At 41.1% G+C, this 25,967-nt stretch overlaps 2 protein-coding genes across 4 annotated transcripts in view; one reads left to right on the top strand and one right to left on the bottom strand.

The window, feature by feature from the left end:
* Positions 1 to 7,275, top strand: part of col16a1 (collagen, type XVI, alpha 1) — a 60,950-nt gene extending 53,675 nt beyond the window's left edge. For all 3 annotated transcript variants that reach the window (XM_027286133.1, XM_027286134.1, XM_027286132.1), the window contains 12 exons: positions 106 to 150; positions 372 to 425; positions 533 to 586; positions 691 to 741; positions 1,104 to 1,193; positions 1,323 to 1,358; positions 1,475 to 1,519; positions 3,591 to 3,788; positions 3,983 to 4,046; positions 4,204 to 4,380; positions 4,469 to 4,546; positions 5,738 to 7,275. In XM_027286133.1, the coding sequence (XP_027141934.1) occupies positions 106 to 150; positions 372 to 425; positions 533 to 586; positions 691 to 741; positions 1,104 to 1,193; positions 1,323 to 1,358; positions 1,475 to 1,519; positions 3,591 to 3,788; positions 3,983 to 4,046; positions 4,204 to 4,380; positions 4,469 to 4,546; positions 5,738 to 5,928 (1,083 nt within the window). In that variant the 3' untranslated portion in view covers positions 5,929 to 7,275. The remainder of the gene's footprint in view (positions 1 to 105; positions 151 to 371; positions 426 to 532; positions 587 to 690; positions 742 to 1,103; positions 1,194 to 1,322; positions 1,359 to 1,474; positions 1,520 to 3,590; positions 3,789 to 3,982; positions 4,047 to 4,203; positions 4,381 to 4,468; positions 4,547 to 5,737) is intronic.
* On the bottom strand, positions 6,185 to 25,430 carry col9a2 (procollagen, type IX, alpha 2). The gene is made up of 32 exons (XM_010732678.3): positions 25,102 to 25,430; positions 23,682 to 23,756; positions 22,529 to 22,564; positions 22,357 to 22,419; positions 20,118 to 20,171; positions 19,828 to 19,863; positions 18,538 to 18,561; positions 18,357 to 18,410; positions 18,172 to 18,225; positions 16,566 to 16,616; positions 16,419 to 16,475; positions 16,246 to 16,299; positions 14,619 to 14,672; positions 14,454 to 14,507; positions 13,931 to 13,984; positions 13,796 to 13,849; positions 13,594 to 13,647; positions 13,452 to 13,505; positions 13,310 to 13,363; positions 12,304 to 12,348; positions 12,144 to 12,197; positions 11,997 to 12,050; positions 11,861 to 11,914; positions 11,701 to 11,772; positions 11,299 to 11,334; positions 11,114 to 11,158; positions 10,676 to 10,708; positions 10,373 to 10,519; positions 10,209 to 10,263; positions 9,873 to 10,061; positions 9,713 to 9,790; positions 6,185 to 9,319 (listed from the first exon to the last, which is right to left on the bottom strand). Exons 1-32 carry the CDS (start codon positions 25,171 to 25,173, stop codon positions 9,114 to 9,116), a joined length of 2,076 nt encoding a protein of 691 aa, XP_010730980.1. The 5' UTR covers positions 25,174 to 25,430; the 3' UTR covers positions 6,185 to 9,113.
* Between the last annotated feature and the right edge of the window lie 537 nt (positions 25,431 to 25,967).

The following is a 25,967-nucleotide window of genomic DNA, read 5'->3' as shown; positions in this document are numbered from 1 at the left end:
AGCAGGTGTTCAGGATTTCAAAGACACGTCTGACTGTTCTTTGGCAGCCTTGACTGTGAATTTTGATACTGTACCAATCTCATTCTCTTTGATGTCTCTCCTCAGGGATTCAAAGGGAAAACTGGCCATGTTGGCTTCCCTGGACAGAAGGTTAGCCAACAACTCATTGCTTTATCTCTCGTCTGTTTGTATATACAGTTTCTTGCACACTGGGACGTTGTGGGAAGTTGTTTAACAAACTGATAATTATAAGACACAAGTCTGTTTTTTTATAGCTATGCTACCTCTTTGCTTTGAGTCTCTACTGATGAGTGATGCATTCCAGCCATGCTTCCTCTATTACCTTCTCATTACTTCTCTCATCCCTTCAGGGTGAACCTGGACCTTCAGGTCCACCTGGATCATCAGGCAGACCGGGACATGATGTGAGTTTATATATATATATATATATATATATATGTATACAGACATGCTATCACAGTCAGTGTATGTAACACTGGAGATCTAAAGGTCAACTTTGTGACCTTTCCAGGGTGATCCTGGCACCCCAGGAACTCAGGGAAGACCTGGACCTGCTGGCCATGTCGTAAGTTACATAGCCTTTTAATATCACACATGCATGATCTGTTGATATTGTATTATGTGAGTGTGTTAAACCTAAATAATTCATGTGTTTACCTTCCCCATTAGGGTTCTCCAGGTCCAGCTGGACCACCTGGACCCGCTGGTCCGTCAGGAGTGGTAAGAGAGAAATCTGGGTTGTTTAAGTATCCAAATACATGTTGGAGATCAGACTAAAACACAGTTAATAGTGAGAAATGAACATAATAAATAATGCTCACATTATTTATGTCTTTAGTGAATAATTACAGAAACTACACATACTGAAAAAATGAAGAAAATCAATATCCAGAGATAATTATATGGATTTACAACATTTACAACACTTAACCTGAATGTCTTATGAAAATAATGCATTATGAACAATACATTGTTTGTTTGCGTGGGTGAGATCAAGTGGGTGAAACAAGACACGATTGAAATACTTTCCTGCTGTTAAAAGTATGAACAATCTGAATTTCTTTCTTTTCTTTCCTCTGTAGGGTATAAAAGGAGATAAGGGCCAAGCTGGTGAGAGGGGTCTTCCAGGGATGGGAGGAGCCCCAGGACCACCCGGGCACCCAGGACCCATGGTTAGTACCTCTCAACCTCCAAATTCGTCCCTGGATATGAAGTAAATTTAATTAAACATCATTCAAGCTGCTACCATACCAATATATCTCACTTAACCTTTATTCTCCTGCTTTGACTTTGTCTTTTAGGGAGAGCCAGGCAATGACGGTGCAGCTGGTAAAGATGTGAGTAATGTCTGGGTGTGGTGTTTGTCTCCATTAAAGTATAATAGAGAGAGATGGATGTGGTGATGTGTATATTTCTTTCCTTTGATGGATTTTTTCTTTCTTTGTTTTGACAGGGAATGGCAGGCCTACCAGGAGACAGCGGGCTGCCAGGTCAAAAAGTAAGAGTTGACTCAGGGTGTTACAGTATATTCTGTGAGCGTGTGTTGTCGAGCAAAGCATCAATCATCCATTACCTCACCAGTTCGTCTGAATTCAGCGAGATGCATCTCTTTTCTGTCCCGTTTTGCTCAGGGAGACAGAGGCCGGTGCACTATGGTGCTGAACACGCTTGCTCTCTCCTTTTCTGCCCTCTCAGCACTCGCACTTAACACAGTCATCAGTTCACTAACTCTCCGACCCACCCATCGACACCTTCCTTCCTCCTCACCTCACTTCACCCCTCTTCAGCCAGCCGCCTCCTAGCTCTCTGTAGCTATGCGAGCCTGTTTGGATCTCTCTTTAGACATAGACTTACAGTACTGTTGGTGGATACAGTGATAAAGTTATTCTCCGCCTCTGGGATAATGCTATTAAGCATGAGGGGAGATGCTAGATGAGGCTATTTGTCACGCTGACAGGATGGCATTGTCAGGGTTTTAGCTGCACAGAAGAGGAGAACAGAGGAGAAAGACAAGAGCGGACTCCTCTATTCTTCTCCCTCCTCTCTATTTCAAGAGCCGCTTGTCTGTCGCTGACGTGTAAACATTAGACGTCCATTATGGGATGCTTTGTCCTCGATAAATCACTGTCGCTAATGCGGCAGGGCTGGTTTCTGGATGTGTTTAAACAAATCCGAATAGTGGGCTCTGTTTCGCGGAAAGAAATATAGACGCAGCCAAAAGCTGTCTTAAAGGCTGCTGCTTGACGATGATCTTCGTATGCTGCTATACTGATAAAAGCAGAAAAAACTATCTAAGGAAGAACATATTAGTTACACACCATTTGCTTTGTGGCAAGAGTTAGATGAAAAGATTCATACCGCCTTTAAGTTCTGTATGAAGCTAGGTTAGCTTAGCTTAGCACGAAGAGTAGCAACAATGGGAAACAGCCTGCGCCAAAGGTTTTTGTATACACTAAACAAATTAAAAATAATTTGTCAATTCGTGAGCTTTAGATGTGCTTAATCTCTTAATCTTTATGCTAAGGTAAGATAACCCCTAGAATTAGCTCCATATTTACTGTACAGTGGTCCCTCGTTTATCGCGGGGGATACGTTCTAAAAATAACCCGCAATAAACGAAATCCGCGAAGTAAGTTTTACAATTATTATACATGTTTTAAGGCTGTCAAACCCCTAACCACACACTTTTATACAGCTTTTTACACGCATTTTGTACAGTACTCCCTTAAAAAGGACGCAGAACACATGTGCGGTTCTCCCTTAGCCAATTTAGGACGCAGAACACAATGCACGTTCATACTGTACAGTACGCTGTAAAAAAAAGCATGCAAAATTACACAAAAAAATCTGTGAAAAAGCGAATCCGCGAAAAGTGAACCGCGATATAGCGAGGGACGACTGTACATCCATGAGAGTAGTGCCAATTCTCTCATGTAACCCCTGGCAAGAAAGCAAACAAACTTTCAAAGCAAGTATAAAACTGTGTATGTATATTTATATTAGAGGTCAACTGATTCATCGGTTTGGCTGCTTCATCGGCACTGAAAGAAATCATTACTGGAGGATAGGTTCCTGTAAGAGCACACACGCCTACATCAACTCAGTGGATCTCTGTGCTGGCGTATTGAACCACAAAGTGCTTATCTTCTCACCAGCGGAGGAGGCCCAGCCCGTTTTGAGAGTGATTGTCGATTAGTTTGCCAACCTCCAGCAACAAGCCAAAAAAAATGCAATTCATACACGATTCACATTCTACAGAGTCAGATCAGTCTTCACTGGCATTATCTAATCACTCCTGTGGAGCTACCATCAAACCACCACACTCCCAGGCTGACCATTCCCTGGACAGCAGCACAGCCGGATAACGGAGTTGTCAGAGAATCACTAAGCTTTTTTATTAGACGCACTAGGCCACTCAAAGTAATCCTGCCAAACACAACTTAAAACTTTCTGTTATCCAGATTTATTTATTTATATATTTATACTAATAAGCTCAAAGATTGGAGGTGGAGTAACATTACATTGTCTTTTAAGACTAACAATTACCTCTGTGTGTGTCTGTCTCTTAGGGTGAGGCAGGGGCCGCAGGCCAGAGGGGTCCTCCAGGGGAGAGAGGTAGACCGGGTCCCCCTGGTGGTGGTGGAGGTTACCACTCCAAGGACGCACAGCCCATGATGGGCCCAGTTGGACCCAGAGGGGAAAGGGGAAGCCCAGGCTCAGACGGCTCCCCAGGGCCCCCTGGAAGTCCAGGATCACCAGGAAATGATGTGAGATACAGTTTCATTACACTTAAAGCAACAACATAATCCAATTTGGTTGTAAGAAGAGGTGATGACACAGTAAAGTGGCCAAAGGCGCTCAGTTAGCTCCATCTGCTCCTCTAAATAATGATTTTTTTAATTATCTACTTTGATTAATGTTTGCCTTTTTGTTTTTCTTCCTCGTTTCTCTACTTTAACAGGCTGTCGTCAATTATGATGAAATCAGGAACTTCATCCGCCAGCAGGTCATCAAGATCTTTGATGGTGAGGGCATGCGCTAATTGCTGGAAGTGTACATTGTTATGTAAATGTTTACTGTGTTTACCACTGCAGTATACAGCAAGACTTTCTTTCAGATGCATATCTCTCTCTCAAAGAATTATTCCATTTCTCCTCTTGCTGCTGTTGTTTGTTTTTGCAGAGAGAATGGGCTACTACTTGTCTCGCATGCAGACGCCAGTGGAGATGGTGTCATCCCCAGGTCGGCCTGGGCCCCCAGGAAAAGATGGCTCGCCAGGTACCCCCGGAGCCCCAGGTTCACCTGGACTCCCAGGACAGATTGGCAGACAAGGCCGGCCAGGAGGCCAAGGACCCCCAGGTGAGATTTGTCAGTTATACCAATAATCTTTCAAGCATCATGACAGTGACTGTTTAAAGGTCTAAATATGTGACTTACTGTCTTGTAGGACCACGAGGCCCGCATGGAGAAAAAGGAGATAAGGGTGTTGGTGAGATGGGAGATGTTGGACCTCCAGGAGCACCAGGTGATGTACCATGTACCATAATGTGGTCTATGGATCAGCTTTGACTGATCAGCAGTGATATGAGACAGCCATTAACAAACATTTGAATGGCAGTTAAAGGGAATCCTTACTAATGTCATATTTTGTTGAGACATTTCCATCTGCAAGAATCTTCCACTGAATATTCAACATGCTTTATACACAATTCATAAGCTCCACCTGACTCTAAACCCTTCTGGCGGAATTGGATAACTTTACATAAATGATGCTAATTACTTAAAAGGTTTGCATTGGATGTTGATTAGTAAATTGCCAGTGTGATGAAAGCAATGCTTCGTCATTCTTAAGTCATCCTAATTAAAATTGCCAAGTTAATTCGTACCAGCCAATTCAACATCAGAGAATCCATAATCATCGTGGAGGTCAGATACTTTTGGCTAAATCAGCCAATTAGCATCTGCAGTCAGGGAGCAGTTTGTTTATTTTTGGGTCAACAGTTGAATGAATGTTTAATGTGTGTTGGTATTAACATCATACTTTAGAGATTCGTTACTTATTGGTGCTTACTTCTTTGACGCGTCTTCTTATTTAGTGTGTAAATTTCTAGAAAATCCTAAAAAGTTGTTTCTATATTCCTGCTGAAGTATTAAACGCTCACAGAAGTTGTATTACAGATAATAAATCAACCTTCAATGGAAGAGTTTGACACCTTGCAAAATACTTTAAATTAGATTTTTTTTTTTTTGCTGACAGTTTGATGAGAAGATTGATACCAGTGTCATGTCTCTACAGGAAAGATGAAGCTACAGACAGCAGTTGTTTTAACTTGGCCTAGAGTCCAAACAGTCTGACACTGTCCAACAGTAAAAAAATCTGACCTCCAGCATCTCTAAAGATCTGCACCTAACACGCCATGCCTTGTTGGTTTAATCCATACAAAACCAAAGGGTTTAGATGACAAGTTGTGGTTTTATGAGAGCCAGACAAGCTGTTTTTCCCTGTGAGCTGAACTAAGCCAATACGCTGCTGAATGAATGAAGCTGTAGCTTCATTTTTAACAGAAGGACACAGGAGTCGTTAGTTTTCTTATCTAATGGTCGGCAAGAAAGCAAAAAAAGTTTTTTGGCCTATCCTTTTCAATATGTCCTTTTTAGGTAGTACCAGGTAGTAAGTACCAGGGCAGTAACAGTGATATTTCCTTTCTTCTTCCAGGTGTTCCAGGCCCCCCAGGCTATGGTAAAATGGGACCCCCAGGTGCTGTTGGTCAGCAGGGTGTTCCTGGCGTCCCAGGTCCTTCTGGGCAGCCTGGTTCAAAGGGACGTGATGGGCGCTGTAATCCTGCAGACTGTATGAGCCATCAAGTAGAATACAGCCCCAAGGGCCCTGTCAAGGGCCCCTGGTAGAGGGATAAAGGAAAGGGGCAGAGGGGACTGGAGGAAAGAAACTACGGAGAAGACATAAGGCCAAAGACCATGACACAAAGTTATTAAATCTGACCACGAGACAAAATAAAGGAGTTCCTTTGTTGTTGGATTGTATAGATTTACCCACACAGATTTCTACTGTAGATGTGAGCAAAAATCTTCTTTCTAAGGGCCCCACTGGAATGAGGCTTGCAAAGACGCACCAACAGCACATTTTTATTGCATCATTCTTTTTCCCTATGAATGCCGATTCATTGCTATATTACTGCCTTTTATTTTGGTCTCGCCTCTCTCTTTTTCTGTTTCACTCCTTTTGTACATTTTCAAACAACCCAGGGGAGGTGACAAGAATCACAAACTGTATTTTTTTCTCCTTGATTAATTCTGGCCTCTTCTGTTTTCTTCTCTTTTTTTCATTTTCTACACCTAAATCTGTAGGAAGAGAATACACACAATTATTGTAGCACTTTGCTTTCGCCTTTTTTTCTTTTCACACAGAATCACATTTGGAGCACATCCCATACATTTCTAATGTCTGTATTTAGGGTGTGATACATATTGGAATTTGACTTGTGAGAGAATATCCAGAGAAATGTATTTCAGTTCTGTAGGAACAGATGTCACAAATACTTCATTCATCCCCTCTTTGATGGATTGACTGTTTTGTATATATTTATATTTATATATAGTGGCTTTTTATACTTTTTCAATGGATTTGATAAAAGGCGTACGCATGGCTAGCCACTAATGTTTCATTGTCAATGGATTTAAAGCAACCAAAAATGCCAAAGGGGTACTTTTTTTCTAAGGTGTATAAGCTTTCAAAATGGAATGATGCGTTCAGTAAAAGACATTATTTATAGAAGAAAACTGCGTTTACAAAAGAAGGCATATTGGCTTTTGTTATTATGTTGTTAAAGTTAATTTTGTGTCATCTTAACTCCAGTCGTTTGAGAAATACACCCATTTAAAAGCATCTCATCTCATTTTGTATTCCAAAGTAGTTGTAATAACCATCTGTCTGCTTCACCAGGCATTTGTTTGAGAAAATATGAGCAATAATTCAGCCTGTTCGCCACAGGTACTGTAAAGAAACACACTGAGTAAGGCCACGAAGCCCTCACAGTCACACATAGATTAAGAAAATATTATGAAAAGCATCACAAATGTCTTATATAATGTTCACAGTACTGTATTTTGGGGTTGTTGTTTTTTAATCATTTTAAGGAAGTCTATGGAGTTTCAAATCACTACCATTTCTTACCTTCTCCGTAGTTTAATCAGAGCCATGGTGGAAATGTTCAACATTAAATTGCTTTTCAAAGACGTTGTATCATGTGGTTATCATTTTCACCATGTGATGTATCAAACAATATTCAAATAATGTCGTCCATACAGGGTCCGATTATGAGACAATAGGCTCCTGGACACAGGTATATAAAAGCCTCCCACCTCAGCGGAGCAGAGAGGTTGTGGTTGTGGTTGTTTTTGCCTCTTTTTATAGTTTTGGATGTCTGTAGTTGCTGTGTCATATTCATTTTATATGTCTCTTTATGGTGTTTATCTCTCCAACAAGTCACTTCAGAGGCTCTGGCCCAGGGTTTCCCCAGAGCTCATGCCTAGTAGGCCAAGTCAGGAATCAATCAGTCATGTCCATCAACCCTCCAGCCTGTATATATGTTTATTTACTGTCCTCCCTTCATGTGCTTACTTATGTTATATTATGAAACATTTGAGAAAAAGACATACATTTTTAAAAGCAGAACTGTACGAGTGTGGTTATTTTTCATTGCAGAAAAACGTGCAATTGGTAAATTATACTGTATATCCTAGTATAGTATTGTAGTATGGTGGGAACCTTTGGCCTTGGTGGTGCAAGAATGTTAACAAAAGCTAAGCATCGGCTTTGGACTCATGGGAGTTTATTTATTTACATGTAAAAAATGATACTATTATACTATTGGAAGAAAGAGAAATGAAAGGAAAAGGAGCTGAAAAAGGTCAGACTCATTTCCATTCCCCACATGATACAGAAGAACATTATGTTTTATAAAAGGTTCCTCTTTATTGGTTTGGGTTGACCTGAACAGCCAGAAAAAAAAACCCTCTTTACAGATGATTATATAAAGAACAATAAATAATTTCTGTTGATGAAAATAAATCAGTCATTAAATCGCTGACACCCTGTGGAAAGTTGACAGTGGCATAGGAAGCACATTCGGACTGATTCGTTTTGAGCAAAAGTCGTTATATCTGAAGGAACTTTTTATTACTCACTGAATTCATTAACACAGGATTTTTGTTGGTGCATATCGTAACCCATTTCTTTTTCTCTACATAATAATCAACACACATTTACAAAGATTTACAGCACTGCATTGTGGGAGATGGGAGTGCCCATCGGGATATGCTGTTGCCAGGCAACAAGAGGAAGAGATAAAGCTAGTCGTTAGTTTCTAAAATGAGACTTGGGTAGAATGGGAGGGGAGGGGGGCAATGTACATATGAGGTAAATCGGGGGTTTCACTGGAGCTTACAGATGAAAAAAAACAAAAAAAAGAACTACATTTTACAATACAGTACAGTACGGAGTGTAAATTTAGGCTTCAGTTATTTATTGGTCCTTTTTGTACACTTTTAAGGCATCAGGTGTGACGTTGCAAGAGAGGCGGGGCATTAAAACATTAAAACACATCTCATATTACATACGTAAATTAAAGTGACCATGGTGTAAAAGAAATGCACCTTTCACCGCACCACCTTTTCAGCTCCTCTCAGCTCTTAGATACTGTGGTGGTGGAAGACAAGGGGATGTAATATAAATCTGTTCCTCTTTCACTGCTGGAACAGGGCTGGGATATTTGGATGGGACTGACAGTGACATCATCCAAAAACACTAGAGGATTCAGAAGGATGTAGGTGGCTGTGAGCTGCTGTTGTCATGGTGATGTGGGGGGATTAAGATCAAGACTACGTCCCACCAGTCAAAACTTCAGGTTGTCAGTTTCAGGAGGGGGCGCTATACACCCAGTCACTATTATTGTTCCCCACCCCTCGTTCTCGATGTTGTCCTACTGAGAAGAGCGGCCTCTCTTCCTTTTTTCTCTTTCTCTCTCCTCCCCTCTCTCCCAGGTGTTGTGAGCTGATGACGGAGAGACGGGTCTCTAAACATTTGGTCCTTTGATTCTTCCCGCCTCCTGTAGTCTCGGGGAGGTGTACGCTGATGCAGCCAGACACATTGCCGTCTCGCAGAAGCCTGGGAGACCTGCCGGACCTGCCTTACCGGGGTAACCGGCCTCTCCGGCTGATCCCTGAGGTCCTCTCTCGCCAGGCCTACCGTCCCGAGCCACGCCATCAATACCAGGAGGACCTGTGGGTGGACAGGGTTCAACATCAAGTAGGGATGACTCAACAGTCATGATGACTGAAGTCCATGTTGCGATCTCTCTAAATCCCACTGGACTTGAATTACAAGCGTGTGTGTATGTGTGTGTGTGTGTGTGTGCAAAGGGGTGTCTGTTTTCCACAGTTTGAATTAGTGTGTACTGTTGCAATCCTATTACATTCTCATTCAAGAGCATCTGTTAAATGACTGGAGTTAATGATGCTTTTAAAATGCCTTTGAGCAGCCTCTCCTGTGGCTGAGCTGTAATGCCAAGTCCTTCAGTTTCTTCAGTTTCTTGTACTCTTACTCTTCTTAAGCTTTGGTGATTATTGCATACTGTTTTACATTCCATGTTTGTGCAAAAACCTCAGCTCTTACCTGGTATTCCTGGGGGTCCTGGTTGTCCTGGATGGGGTTTACCGGGATCTCCTCTTTCTCCCTTTGGCCCTCTCTTTCCTGGAGACAAGAAAACATCTCATATATACCCTAAAAAGCTTCAACTGTGCAGTCAAATGGATATACTACTATCTTTTTCTACCTTTAAGTCCTGTGTTTCCAATCTGTCCAGGTCCTCCAATTATGCCAGGAATGCCACGGGCACCAGGTAAGCCATGTGGCCCTTGAGGACCAGGAGAACCCGGAGGTCCAGGAGGCCCAGGAGGACCCATTACACCTGCTCCACCAAGCACAGCCCTCTTGGCGCTCACCGCTACTGCTGCAAGCCTCTCTGTAACAAAAGAGATGGCATCATCATTTTGATGAAATTACCTTTGATGATGAGCAACTGATTGCTCAGGAGATGAAAGTAGGGAAATGAGCTAATCTAATCTCCCCCGGGGACATCAAAGGTGAATATTCAGGTCTAGATACTCACCCTGCAACATCTTCAAAACCACTTCAATAATATGCTGGTCGGATGCATCACGTCCCTGGAGAGCAGAAGTGGAAACTGAGCATTGCAGAGACAGCAACAGACCGAGTGCATCAATCAATACGTTATACGCATCAGAAATGTGATCAAGAGTGAACTGGACTCACTGATGATCCCTGAATGCCTGGCATGCCAGGAACTCCTCGCTCTCCATTGAGTCCCCTAGGACCGGGCAATCCTGGTGGTCCCTGGTCTCCGGGTTTACCAGGGTCTCCTGTGGGTCCATTGTATCCTTGGTCACCCCTGATTCCTTGCTGCAAAGAGAGAGAAGCATTGGAATAAAAACATAAATTTAATCAATTAAAACTGATGACGATGAAAAGAAAAATCCAATAAAGGAAAGAAGGGAAGAAATAAAGTCTGATATTTTTATGGAACAGTGGTCAGATCTCCATACAGTACAAGCTCACCTGTCCTTTGGGCCCGGGTTCACCAGACAAACCCTGTCACAACAAACACAGAGACTTTGTCATTTTCACATTCATCACTTCCATCTATCATTTCTGCTTCAGAGACACTCAGTGAGCAATAATTCAAAAATGAATCGTGTAAATGAATGTCAAAAAATGCTGCTTCAAAGAGCCAGCGTGCATCATTGCTTCACTGTCATGTAAATAGCTCATTTACCATCTGGATTATTACTGAAATGTGTATGCAAATTCAAAAGCAGACTTCCTCTTTGTAACTTGAATATGGTTTTGACATTTTCTGCAATATATCACTTTGCTTTGATGCCTTCAGAGCCAAATGTTTAGACCTTCTTATCTAAAGCCAGCAACCTTATAGTATTTTGTAGATTTGGAGACTTTTGTCTCAAAAAAGTTTGGAGACAGTAAAGACTTTTTTACCTTTTCACCTTTCTCCCCAGCCAATCCTTCAACACCGGGGTCACCCTAAAAGCAGCAGACAGAGAAAGAGATTGGCAGAGAGATGAATGACTGTAGAGAAAATATGTCAGCATGGAGCTGAAATACAAAACACAACAATATGAGTTTCTGAGAGTCCAGTTTAAAAGAACAAAACTGCCACTCACAACGTCTCCCTTTGACCCAACTTTTCCTTGGAAGCCCTGGAAAGAAAAACAGGTTGAGTGCATGTAAATGAGGTCAAGTTTAGATGATAATATCCTCCAAAAAACAAGAAATAAATATTGATTCAAGCCAGTGACACAACAGATCACAAAGTAAGAAAGATGTTGTCTCATCTCTGAAACATGGAAGATGAGAATGCTTAGATTATCATTTATATTGGTTATTTATATTGCATGCCTCATTCGGTGATTTACTGTGGATGCATGACTTTTATTTTTGGGTAAACACTGCCCCCAATGGATAAGTCTGGGTATTATGATGAAGTGTGTTTTAATACAGGAATATGTGCACATGCTTTATAATAACATAATAATATATGTGTTTGTATATGCACACACACAGACCTTGTCTCCCTTGGTTCCACTAAGACCCTGTGCACCTGGAACACCTATTGGTCCTCTCACTCCTTTGTTTCCCTGTAAAGAGACATCAGAGTTTGTACAGGAACATATAACTGCAGCTAAAATGTATTTTTAGACAAAGAAATGCAAAGAACCGACTCACAGGCTTGCCGACTATTCCCTGTGGCCCAGCTTCTCCACGCTGGCCTCTGTCACCCTGTAGAAATCAGGTGAGGTGAGTATGTTTGGTTCACAGATGCAGTTCACAGTGCTCTCATGTAGCAATTATAGATTTTCACCTTGGGTCCAGGAACACCTTCCATACCAGCCTCGCCAGGAAGACCAGGCTCACCCTAGGAGATTGCAATTAAAGTACAATTATTCACCCCGCTAAACAATAAAAGAAAATTTATGGGTTTTAAAAAATATATATGTATATGTGTTACCAGTGGTCCGGAGGCACCTTGCATACCAACATGGCCCCTAGGTCCAGGCTCGCCCTAGCAAGGGAAACGAAATGATAGGATAGAGGTACACGTTTTAAACAAATTTAGAAAAAATGCTTTCTCTCCAACATGATGAACTATGAGTTTTTGAAAGGCTTACCTTAACTCCAGGTCCTCCCTTTGCCCCAGGACTTCCAGGCAATCCCTACAGACAGAATTAAGACTGAAATAAGTGCAAATCAAAGTCTTATCTTGAGTCTCCTCGTGGTAAAGATGCAATGCCCCTGTTTTGTTTTGAGCTAGACAACTTTTTGTCCGAGCCCCTTACCTCTCTCTTTATATGTTTTTTCTCTGCAGTACACTATCCAATAAAGCCAAAATTGCCAAAGATTGCCTAAAGATGGCAAAAAGTTCTGACAGTAAAGTGTACTGTTTATTATCTATATTTGAAATGCAGAGAGCGAGCCTGAAAATTCAAATGCTAATGAATAAATATTTGCATGTGCTAGTAGTAGATGGCAACAGTGCTGATGCACATTATTATTAACAATAATTATAATAATCGTGAAAATGTGCCTTTCAGCAGGTTTTCCTGCAGTGATTGTGTGTATGTGTGTGTGTGCATTGTGTGTGATGGTATATCACAGTAGGGCATAAAACGTGGTAAGTTATGGTGTTTGAGTTTGCAGCAGTATTAGTGTCACAACAATGACCACAAAGCAAAGTGTGCATCTCATGCTCCATTACCCCTTAAGTCAGAATGACGTGCACACAAACGAAAAGCGCACACACACAAACACGTGCGCGAGTATACCCAATGGTCTGATTGTGATAAATCACTCGCGGTGGGAGGGAGAATGCTATTTCAAGGTGGTTTAAATTCTAAAACAGCGTGGGTCACAGGGTCACTTTTAACCTGGATGAGTGCCCAGAAAACAAAACATACCAAGATTTACAGGCGGCTTCATGCTGGTTTCCACTGTCTGTTTTCAGGCTTTGTTCAAATGGAGGGGAGATCAGATTGACCCCTCTACGTGGTCTGAGTGACAATAAGCATTTATAGATGGGCTTATTTGCATGTGCGTTTAGTAACACTGCTGAACAACCCTTAAACAAACAGCCCCACCCCACCATCACCACACACACTACACTGGAGGACCACTAACCGCTGCTCCCTGAGGACCAGGAGGACCAGGCATCCCAGCCTGGCCAGGGCCGCCCTGCAGACGAGAGAAGAGAAGAAGAATAAATTCCAATCTTTGACCGAGATCGAACTTAATCATCATTATTACGCCTTGCAACCCTTACCTTGATTCCAGGAATACCAGGTGTGCCATCTTTTCCATCAATACCCGGCAGACCCTGAAAGAGCAGGCAGATCAGTCAGTGGACTTCATTTGGCACACTTTCTGAAACTGTGTAGTGCACAAACAAAAGTGTGTACACTCACATTCTCTCCCTTTTTGCCAACCGCACCCTGTGGGCCAGGGATACCTCGGCTGCCCTGCGGAAGATAACCAGACCAGCGTCACCGTAATTCACAATAGGATCAATGTCCCCATTCAGGTTCTGAGAAATGTTTCATCTTGTTTATCTTGTGCTACTGCTCTGACAATAAGCTTCAAGGGAAAAACACAAGGAGAGTCACCTACTTTGTCTCCCTTGTCTCCTGCCTCTCCAGGTGGTCCCTGAGGTCCTTCCTCACCCTGTAAACAACATAGAGAGGCTTAGAGTGTTGTTTTTATATAAGTCAGTTGAGTGTGTAATATGTGTGTGTGTGTTCTTACAGGGGGCCCAGGAAGTCCTACAGGTCCGTTGATGCCCTTGTAACCACGAGGCCCCTGCGGGAAAACAAAAAAGTGCCATCAATCAATTCAGATCAGGGAGGATGCTAAGTCACGGTAGCCTACTATTCATTGTGATAAAGGGGTAATTAGCGCTTAACTCACTTCACTAATGGGAGCTACACAGAGAGCCAGCCACTCTTGCTTTGGCACTAAGCCGGGGCGCTAACTTGGCTAACGCGGCTAATGTTAACAGTAAGACGGATGGCTACAGCGGATCATTAACTACAGATGGAGGCACCGTGGACCCAGACAACCCCAACTCATTAGAGGAGGGGAGAGATTTGTGTTAGCATCATTTCCATATGTCCCCATTGCTGGTAATAGATGATGTTTGTATAGTCGGGGGCAGGTCTGGCTGTGCCTCCTTGGTGCTCATCTAAGAATGAGAACAGCCTTGTACCCAAAGAGAAAGAGGACAAAAAAAAGTTACATGTGACAAAAGAAAACGAATGGTGGTACTCACTGCTTCCCCTTTAGGACCCATCATTCCTGGGTAACCCCTCAGACCCATTGGACCCTTAGAGGCAAGCAAAGAAAAACAGAGTGAGACAGAGACTGTAACTTTGTGTGTCAACTCTGTGTTTAGTCAAATAACCACATGAAAACACCATGTGAATTCATAGCGTACCGAAGGTCCTGGGATACCCTGTTCCCCAGAGATGCCCACTTCTCCCTTGGTACCCTGTTGGAGAAAAGAAACAGGTTGATCAGTTACTCTTATTCTGTGCTGATCTCTGTTGCACAGCCGCCTGCTACTGTAGCATGTTCAAACATTTCCACAAAGCTTTAAGAAGTCTTGATCTTGTGTTAAAATGTTAAAGTTTATTTTTAATCGTCACACGTGTCCACAAAGTTTGAATTTAACCACATACCACATCGTTTGACTCAAGAAAACCATGAGCTGGACAGAAAATCCAGTTCAATCCAGTCTACGATACTTTGTGGTTGCTTTTGATCTTGCCATTGCTCTTGGATAAGGTTATGGGAGATGAATCAGTTCAAACAGCTTATTAGCTTATTACAGTTTATTATAGGAAGAGCCTGTTTTCTTTCTAGGAGTTAGATGAGAAGACCAATAGCCATGCCATGTTTGTTTTCTAAGTATGGAGCTGGAAACAAGCAGTGGCTAAGACCTATAAAGCTTCCTAATAAACAGTTAAAATGAGAAATTGTGAGAAGTTATGTGTTAGACTACAATTTGTTGTTTTTTATATTTCTGGTGTGTTCAGATTTAACAAGTGAGATACATGGTAGTGAGCTGTAAGGGTGTTGGAAGGAATAGTATTGGACAGAGCAGGTTTTCAGTCTTTATACTCAGCTAAGTTAATTGCCTCCTGACTTCAGCTACATTCTTAATGTACAGACAAGAGAGAGGATATCACCTTGTCATCTGACTTTCAGCAAAAAAATAATCTATTATTTTAAGAACAAATAAAATGAATATATATGTTAGCATTGGCTCAACATATACTGTTTATTGTTGGTCTATCAGCACCAGTAGTCTCATTTACTACCCTCCAGTTAAGGCCAGTAAAATCCATCAAAGCAAAGCTCAACAACCTGTTTTGGCTGCTTTATTTTTATTTTTTATAACAGTGTAAAGATAAATGTGTGATCACTACTCCACCTGTCTCTGGCAGCACATCACACTCAACAGTAAAGTAGCAAGTAGATAAAAAAAAAGCCCAGTCATACATGGTATCAGTGTTTGGTTTGAACAGCTTGAGGGGATGTAAACAGCTCGTGCTGGCTGCCGTTAAGAAGAAGAAGAAAAAAAACACAGCAACACAGCAGCGCAATCTTACATCATGGTAGCTCTTCTGAAATACTGAAGGGGTTACTTGTGGTCCATTGAGTGTTTGGAGTGCCTAAGGCTCCTTGTGTGGTAAAATCAGAGGCTAATTCCTGGGGCCTGACTAACCGCTCCCTTGGAGCCCACCATGTGCTCATTAACTCTGCTTAATACACAGAGGTGATAGGGCTGCGTGAACCCTGATTCTCTCATCCTCCCCTTCATGTACCTAGCTCTTCACCACCCCTTTCATCTGGCTTGCTGCATGCTGACTGCAGGGCCAGGGCCAGGCCTGACTAATCACAGCCAGATTAGTGCCAGTCATGTGCCTCGGGGGGCTTCATTAGAGCTAATCCCTGCCTCTGCTGGTCATCAATGGTGAGTGAGTGTGCTATACTGTACAACATATACATGTATGGGTATGCAAGTGTGAATCATTTGTAGAAGAGATCTTGCATCTCACCGTCTTTCCAATGCTGCCGGGGTCACCGAGAATACCAGCACGTCCTTTGTGTCCCTAGAGAACAATAAGTCAGCAGGGTGTCGTAACAATTTTGTAATGCAACATAATCACTGATGCTGAAAAATCTATGTTTATTCCTTCAGGGAGGCTTGAAACAAAGGCAGACTACTCACCTTGACTCCTTGCAGTCCCTGTGGGCCTTTAGGTCCTGCTGGACAGTTAAGAGGACACTGTTGTCGAGAGAAGGAAATATATCGATTATGAAAGGTGAAGTTGTGTCAGAACAGATTTGGAAGAAAGGGCATGTCATTAGATCTTACCTGGAAGTCTGCACTGCCTTCCTCTCCGCCAATAAACTTCCCTGGAGGACCCTAGATGGACAGAGAGATGGATAGAAAGACAGATGGATGAAGAAAGTCACCTGGTCACTGTTACCTTTTCTCCCATGAGCTGAGCCAGCATTATCTCTCTATATATATCTACTTCTCCCTCCATCTTTCCTTCTTTCTGTTTATAGATTGAGTTAGAAAGTAAAGTATCTCTACAGGGCATGATGTATTCCCGCAACAGTCAGATGAGACATCCCACTGATCTAATGGGGTTTATTTACCCTAGGACAGCACTAAAGCTAAACAAATACACTCCCTTGGGCTGGGAACATCACTCTCAATGAAGACACCTCCTCTTCTTGGAACCATTCAGAGATGCACACAGGAGAGTACATGCACCATTGGAAAACAGACTTCAAAAGTGTACCGCTCAAAACTGTTTGTGGTATTTCACCACTTACTGTCTGCTGGGAGCTGTACACGCTGCAGTGTGCAATGCGCTGTGTTATCACGCAGGACATTTGAAAAACACATTAATTGCTAACGGTTTTGCAGAAGGGAGCATGCGTCAGCACAGCATGAGTCGTCATGTTGAGATTGTATTTGCTTTACTTTTACACTGTGATCCCGTTCAATAATATATAAGTTAACTGTGATTAGACTGATGTAGCTATATGCTTGATCAAGCCCGATGAGCTTCTGGTAGCTCATTTATCTCTCACTCTGCTCACAGCTGTTCTCATCATTTTCACAGGAAAGATATGAAAAGATTTATTGTGACATAAATCAGAGCTAGACTGATGCATTTGCTGGGCGATATATCAGCCGATTTTAGCTTATTGCAGATATATTTAGTGCTGTAGTGCAGGGTGTGTGCAGGTATGCAGAGTATACCTATTTATTTTTTCAAGCAGCATAAGTTAAGTGATACTGTGCAAATATGACTCGCCCATTTTTGGGTCAGCTAAATATACAACAAATGTCACTGTTAATAACACAGGGTGTTTAGCCATTGCTTGATGGCCACAAAAAAATTAAGAGTATACACACTTCTCCACCACTACATCATACGTTGTCCAAGACAACGAGAAATTACAGCAGAAATATGGTTGGTTCACTCCTGAGAAATTTTATCAACTTTAATATTAAAATTGCATGAAAGTTGTACAAATAAATAAAATAAATGAATAAGGGATCCATTTTGAAATTAGAATCAATATCATAATATTACTAGTTATTGGGATTCTTGCTTATGCTAACTACCCTGTTCTTTTGATCGTAAAAGGTGACCTGGAAGGAAATTATGGGGTCTGACGGTACTGTTTGCAGGACATAGAGTATCTTTAATGTAGTCTTAGCTTGGATTTACAGCGGGTGGACAAAATAACATGGATACTTGCAATATGTAATGCAATACGCTTTGTTGTTCTTGGATCGTGTTGAACTGTATGCTGTTATTGTAATGTATTGTAGGTTCCTGTAATTCATCCCAAAAACAACAAATTATACCCAGTATCACCTAGTGCATCTTTGTTCCTTTAAAATTTAGGGATGAAGATGACATTTCCTGAACAATCAATCCTGGGTGGACACTTACTGGCTTGCCAGGAGGTCCAGGAAGTCCTGGAGGTCCAGGTGATCCCATGACACCCTAAATAAGCGCAGAAAGGAAATAAGTTATGAAGAAGGAGCTGAAAAAATAAGGGCTCTGGTAGCTTTTTAAGTAGGATTCATGTTTATAAGCCGCGATGGTAGTATAATGAACTGAAGCTGGTTTCCTACCTTTGGTCCAGTTTCTCCAATTTCACCTGGAAGCCCAATCGGCCCTGGAATTCCCTAGACAGAGAGAGGAAGAGAGAACAATGTGTATACATACCACCAGCCACAAAATGATTTCCACACCTCAAAGCAAAGCCATTAAGTGATAAAGACATAATTATATTATACCATACAAGCTACTTACAGACAGTCCTGGAAGGCCGGGTCCCTGCATGGACAGAAGGGATGAGGGGTTAAATTACTGTATAACAAGTGGAACCAATCTGTCAAAATATCAATTAACATTCGCGAGAGCCAATTAATAATGGCAGCAGTAATTTGGTAATACGTGTGTACAGTGTCAGAGTAGGGTAAACAGTGCTCAAGAAGAACAAAGACACCGAACTCAATCAGTTTATGTTTGCTGTGTCTTTTGCTTGGAATTAATTATAAACAAAGTAATTAAGTAAGTAAGCCTTCGTGGTGGAAGAACAGCCCACAGGGCTGGATCTGTCTCTGCAGCGTGAGGCAGCTGTGTGTACGAGCACAGCCCCCAGACAGGACGCCTGTTAATGCTAAACAAAGGATTTAACTAATAGTGTTGCATTGAAGCATGACATTGGATGACTCTGAATTTAATGTTTGAATATATCGGGTGATGTATGATAGATGGACACTGAGCACCCCCTGGTGGGGTTAGACTGCGTTACAGATGATGTGCTGGTATGTTTTTGCTGCTTTATCGGTCATGTATTTGCATAATGGGCATAAAGTCAGTGGTTGCATTTAATGAGAATATGTATATAAAATATGGATTATGGATGGCACATTTCTTCTTTATTAAGAACTGTGTACAGGAATAATGCTCATGTCAGCTGTAGAAGGCAGATGCCACATCTGGGTACTCTCACCCCAAAAGGGGGCACAGCTGGTCAGGCATCCAAGCATGAAGAAAAAGGGGCTAGGGAGGTTGTATACTGAGTTACAATATGTTTGTCAGGAAACCGATTAGGCTTTAAACAATGCCTAATTCAGCCCATCATAACTCATTTACATAAGAATCATGACAGCCTTTTAAGCCTGATATAGATATACAGTAGTTACATTTAGTCATGTACTGTACTGAAATACAGTTTTGATGTATTTATACATTGAGTATTTCCATTTCATGCCACTTTTTACTTCTACCCTACTGATGGAAATATACTTATACTTATACTTATACTTATAAATATACTTTTTACTCCACTTTTGTACAGTAGAACTTGCTACAGAAGTTTATAGATCATCTCATGACCCTTACTTACTTACTTTTGGCACTTTTGATACATTTTGCTGATAATACACTTGGACTTACGAAGCTGAATGCAGATCTTTTACTTGCAATGGAATATTTTTGGTACATTTACTTACTGTATAAAATATTGATCGACACTTTACTACATATTCCCTCATCATATATTCTTTATAGGAGCAAAAGTAATAGTTTACTTACAGGCGCTCCAGGTTCACCAGTTGGTCCAGGTTGACCCTGAAGACAACAGAAAACAACAATATAACTAAAATATTTACACAGATTAAAGGACAATATCTTCAAGGCATGAAAATAATGTTATATATGTTCAATGTTGTACTGAGGGTAAAATAACATTTAATTCTTCTAGTTATTCTCCTGTAAGAAGTGGGAACATGACCCAGAGATTTTTTTGTGTGTTAAAAAACTGACCCTCATGAAATATAAAATCTGGTCTTGTGATCTTTCCAGTTGGAGGTTTAGACACTTGCCTTAGGGCCAGGGCTCCCAACAGGACCTCGATCACCCTTTGCTCCAATCAAACCCTGGAGACAGACAGAAAGAAATATTGGCAGGCACATGTATATAGAGGTCAAAATAGCAAAAAACTAAACAAACAAAAAAAAACTATGAGGAGGTTACAAAGGAAATTATCAGTTTCCACAGGCTATGTTTGACTTGAATTCACCCTATTAGTCACCCTAATCACACATTTGATCGAAGTTGACACTGTTCTTGTAAGTAATTAGGAAACAAACCCGAGATTGAAATTCCAGGGTGGATTACTGGCTAAATCTCTGAGGAATGCATCTCAATGTTTGTTTGTGTGTGTGTGTGTGTGTGTGTGTGTGTGTGTGTGTGTGCTTCTGTTAGCATGTGATCAAGAGGCATTAACACTCCAATTTCCTCTCCAACTGAGACTGAAGCAACAACTCGCATTAGTACAATTTAAATCAGAAAATCTGCAGCACCTTTCTTCAAGCTGTCGCTGTCAAATAAAGCCCCCAAAAGGACAAAAAGAAACAAAGAAAGAAAAGAAAATCTGCAGCACAATAAATATCATTTAAACTGCTTGTCTCTAACTCCAACTCCTCGCTACCTGTAATTACTAGAGATGAATAGTCAGCGGGGGTTTATGGGTTTGACATAATATCTATTGACATCATTTCTGTAACCAAAACAGTGAAATAAACTCTAAAGACTAATTCACTGTGTTGACAATAAACCAATAGTTAGTTCAAGGGTCAGTGTTGCAGTGCTGTGATAATATTTCTGCCACTGGGTCTTTCAGTCTAAGGGAAATTCTGAATGCTTTAATGTGGAAATAACTCCACAAATGTACAGTAGCTTAATGACCCTGTTTTTTATTAAAAATCTTGAATTGGCTAAGGGAGCTATTAGACATTACAATAAGAATAAGCAGAGAGAAATGGGTAGCATTAGAAATGCTTTAAATACTGCATTAAAGCTAAAAACAAAGGCTGAGGACTAATGATTTTATAATGACTTAGGAGTAAGGATTTTTTATTATAAACAGTTTTGTTTACATTCAGCATTTCTCAAACCCATTGTGTAAAAAAATATTTTCTATCATAAAGCCAGACAAGTAGGATATAGCCAAAATCTTCTGAAAAATGAAGTGGATCTTGAGTATGGATTGTTTTGATGGCTGAATTCATTACAGCCAGTAGGCATGTAATCAGTATTATCTCCATCACAATTGTGCAAGCTCACAAGGACTGTGTGACATGATTAAAAGCTGAGGAAAAAAAAATAGTAAAGGGGGCCTTTAGTTGCGATTGTTTTGTCGAATTTGCAAAGCAGTCAAGCATTTTTTTAATAGTTACCACTCCCCAGTCAGCATAGATGTCTCACACCACTCCAAACTCTGGTTGTTGGGCACATACTGGTGCAACAAGTGATAAAGACACAGATGCCTACACAGGGACCTGCTCATCAAAACATGACATAGCCACTAATGGCCAAAAGTAACTTTACAATTTTGATCTCATTATTCCTATATTTTTTTACATTGTTTTTCATATGATAACCTACACTGGCCCGTTTTTTGCTTTAAAGGTCCAGTGCGTTGGATTTAGTGGCATCTAGTGATGAAGTTGCAGATTGCAATTAACTGAATATCCCTTGCCTCACTTGCCTCCTACAAGCATGTCGGAGAACCTACGGTTTGCTGCTAAGCTTTCAAAAAAAACATAAAAGGTCCTATTTAGAGCCAGTGTTTTGTTTGTACATTCTGGGCTACTGTACTGTAGAAACATGGTGGCACAACAACAGCATCGAATACAGTTTTAAGTTTTACACACTGGACAAGTTCTACTTTTATTATAATAAGAACTTGTGGGTCCAAACTTATGAACATTTAATTCTTTTAATTCAACTCATGAAGTCCTGAAGGTATGTATTTGACTTTTTTTTTTTTTTCCCCACAGTGTTTTCATTTTAAAAATGAAAGTTCTGTTAAATTATGTTTCTATTCTGTTGCCCTTCCTGTGGGAATATTCTGTCATTTTCTCACATTTGTTACTTTTTTTTCTTTTTTCCCTTATTAAGCTGTTTTAACATTAAGCCTTTCAGAATGTTTCTTTTGGGAATCAGTTTTTGTTATCATTTCATTAAAATTGTCTCGCTTTCTTGCACTCTTTGTTCTCTCTCTGTCGTATTATTTCTCTAAAACACCCAGTAAACATCGACATCAGTCAGTTCACTTACATCAATCCCATTCTCTCCTGGCACTCCATCAGGACCTGGCTCTCCCGGCTCTCCCTTTTGTCCCTACAATAAGAGAAACACACTATTGTCATGGACATAACCAAGTCTGGATACATCAAACATTAAAGTCATTATAATATAAAATGTAACAAATAGTACAGCACAAACTTACTGGTGGACCAGGGGGCCCAGGAGGTCCTTTATCTCCCTGCAGAGACAGAGTAGATCTGTTAATCCTTTTTATTTGGTATTTGTTATTTAACAGATTATGGGAATGGGACGTGGTAAACAACATGAGCTTTTTAACTGAGTCATAAAACTCATTAATTTATTTTCTTATATCTGTGTCTATCTATCACCACAATGCCCTTCAAACCTAGTGCACCATGCAGTGAACGATGCACCATTTATCTATCTTTATAGTTTTCTAACTTCATGTGATTTACCTGGTTAATTTAAGGTTAATATCAAGCGCTTGTGTGTTTGTTTAGTTAGGGTGCATCATGAAAATGGTTCTGCATAAATAATGCAGAGATTAAATGCAACATTTATGAAAGATTGCAATATTAATATCATGTTCTTCCAGGCAGAGAATCTAGTGATTATGATGTAAACAGTCTTAGATGAAATCCAGAGCTTTTATACAAAGACTGGATTCTCTATCACACTGCCATCACATCTTTTCTCTGGCAGTGACCCAAAAAGGAAAAGCCACAGTGTGGATACAGAAATATTGCTCATTTTTATTTGCAGTGGGTGTCGTTAAAGTACTAACTTGTCCCAGCTTCATTGTGGTGTTGCTGAAAACTCTGAAATCAGTCACAAGTCAAGACGCACAAAGTACAAAGCTGGGTGATACATAGTGAAGGTAGTACAGTTAAGTTTAAGATGATTGACTTTTATTAATAGTTCAACATATTACCTGATCTAAACAAACCAAATATCTAATCACATCAGATTTTGTATCATAGAACAGACACCAAGAATTCTCCTTTGCAGAGTTTTACAGGCAGTTTGTTTCCTGCTTCTTCTGCCCAACAGCCTTCATTTACAACATATTTATACAGCCTGTGTGTAGTTAACCCCGAGAATAACTCAAATGTATCACATTACTGTGACACAAACTCAGGTTTGAGGCAAGGGTCCCTTCTCAAAGACCCCTCTCTCTGCTGGGAACAGAGCTCTTTTGTACCAGAGTGTTTTCATTTGCAGTGCCCTCTGCTGGTAAGACTCCACTACCACAGATCAGCACGAGGTTGGTATTTCTTCGGCACAATGATGGTCTTTGTGACAGATCTGTTGGGTAAACCTGTGTGGATACTCACATCAATGCCGTCTGATCCAGGGGTGCCAGAGGGGCCTGGTGGGCCGGGCTGTCCCTGAGGTCCAGGTGGACCCCTCTGAAACACAGGCAGAAAGATTTTAAGTCAAGGAATTACAAACGGCAGTAAACCCTGAGTAATATGTACTGTGTATCACAATATTATAAATTTTAATATCCAGTAGCAAGGAATGAAGCCAGAAAAAAATGCTTTTCTTTGATATAACAGTGACATGGTGAGTTAATATTTAAAAATCAGTTTTTTTTAAACTGGATCATGTACAAAATTGGAATAATGAATTATGCATCAACATTAGATTGATTAATCATTAATTATTAATAACAGTATTGCCAAAGCATTCAAATGGCATTAGATATATGCTCAGATCACTGGATACAAATCAATTCAGCAATAAGAAAATGCAGTTAGAAATAACACATAAATAAATAGTAAAAGAATAATTGTTATATTGCCATATGATGCAAGATGCACTCCCACATCAAACTGATCGACTCTGCATTGTGTCTATTGACATCAACTTGTAAAAAATAGACCAAAATAAGGAAACATTTGATAATATTGAATAAAACTGGAGCAGGAAAAGGGATCAAAACAAAGGATTGGAGAGGAATGTGGAAGGAGGGGTCATGAGACTGGCACTGTTTACCCTCCACTACCCCCACCTCACCCCCTCTGTCCACCCAATGTCTCCTTAGCTGGATCATCTCAGTGAATCCATCAGGTGATAAAAAAACAAAAACAAATCGAATCCAACTTTTTATTCTTCAACTGTTCAAGAAACACACGTAAAAACAAAAAAGAATAATCCTTAATCGTGAAACTCGTCCAGTAGATAACATGTAGGTGTCGGTTTGAATAGGGGCTTTCACACTCAGTGGACAAAGCTTGTGTGTTTAATGTGTGTGTGTTTCTATGTGTGTCAATGCACGCTGGTTTCCATCTCTGTCATGGCTGTTGAGCTTGCTGATGAAAACTAAAAAAAAAAAATCTTCAGTGTTTTCCACCATTCTTTGATTGATAAAAATTTTCTCGGCCAAAGTAACCCAGGTAATGGTGAATCCTTCAAAAGTAACTCCTGGGTTAAGTCTTCGAAAGAGATAAGAGTCCATACACGATAAAGATGATAATCCACAGAAGATAGTCCGCTTTCACTTTGTCTCCACAGCCGAAAACCTATTTCAAGCTCATCTTTTTTTCACATGCATGCTTTAAAGACAGATGATCACCACAGATAGACCAACAGCATTTTGATCACTTAAACACAGCATCATACAACCTACAACATCACCTTAAAACATCCAGTGCCCTCTGGCCCTTGCCAGGGGCCCTTAATCCCATTGAACCCCAGAATAAAGGAGCAAAGCCTGAGCAGAGCAGGTCTCAGCCTCCCCTGTCCACTCACCACTTGGGCCAGAGCCAGGCACAAGGTCTGCAGTATTACCCAGGTCTTCAGCAAGGCAGAGAGAGCAGCCATGGTCCCTCTCCCCTGTCTGTCTGTCCTCGGTTCACCAAATCCTCTCTTCTCGCTCCTCTTTCCGCTCTCTTACTCCTCTCCAGGCCGGCACAGTGCAGAACTGGTGGAGCAAAGCTGTCCGAGAGGAAAGAGGGGGGAGGTGGGGGTGGAGGGGGGCCTATGTGCACTGCCCCGAAAAAAAATCCACTCAGAAGGAAAAGAGAGAGCTGAGAGTGCAGAGAGGGATGGATGGAGGGATGAGGAGGGTGGAGGTGGAGAGGGAAGAGGAAAGAGAGAGAGAGAGGGTGGGGGGGTAATCCTCCCCCACAGGCAGCTCCTGAAAGCAGAAGAAAAAACACACTATACACCCACACCCACACCTATATATAGTTAAACACACACAGCATCTCAAAACACCTCAGGTTTTCACACATGATTTGGGGCAGGAGGGAACTCTCTGAATGTGCACTTAACAGGCAGCTTCTGCCACTGTGATTGGATGCTTGATGAATAATTCGCATATTTTTTTACAAACTGCTGAAGCCAATTGGTCTGATCGCCAATCAAGCTTCTCCCAAAGCCATGGGAGTGGACCAATGAATGAAACCTGGGTGTAAAGCCTACAGTGTAAAGCACCTAAACACAGGTCTTTGAATAACTCTCTGTCTTTGCTTCTGTCTCTCTCTGCAAATGTGTCTCAGTGGTGTCGACTTTTTTTCTTACCCTGAGGCTACCATTTGCACGGTGGTGTAAATATCTGCAAACATTCGCCACGTGAGTGTTGTACTGCATAGATGAGAGGAAGCGGAAAGCTC

The sequence above is a fragment of the Larimichthys crocea genome, chromosome XIII (genome assembly GCF_000972845.2).
Source record: "Larimichthys crocea isolate SSNF chromosome XIII, L_crocea_2.0, whole genome shotgun sequence".
Classification (NCBI taxonomy): domain Eukaryota; kingdom Metazoa; phylum Chordata; class Actinopteri; family Sciaenidae; genus Larimichthys; species Larimichthys crocea.
Note: the sequence above shows the minus strand (reverse complement) of the source record. Positions and strands in the feature narration are given on the sequence as shown.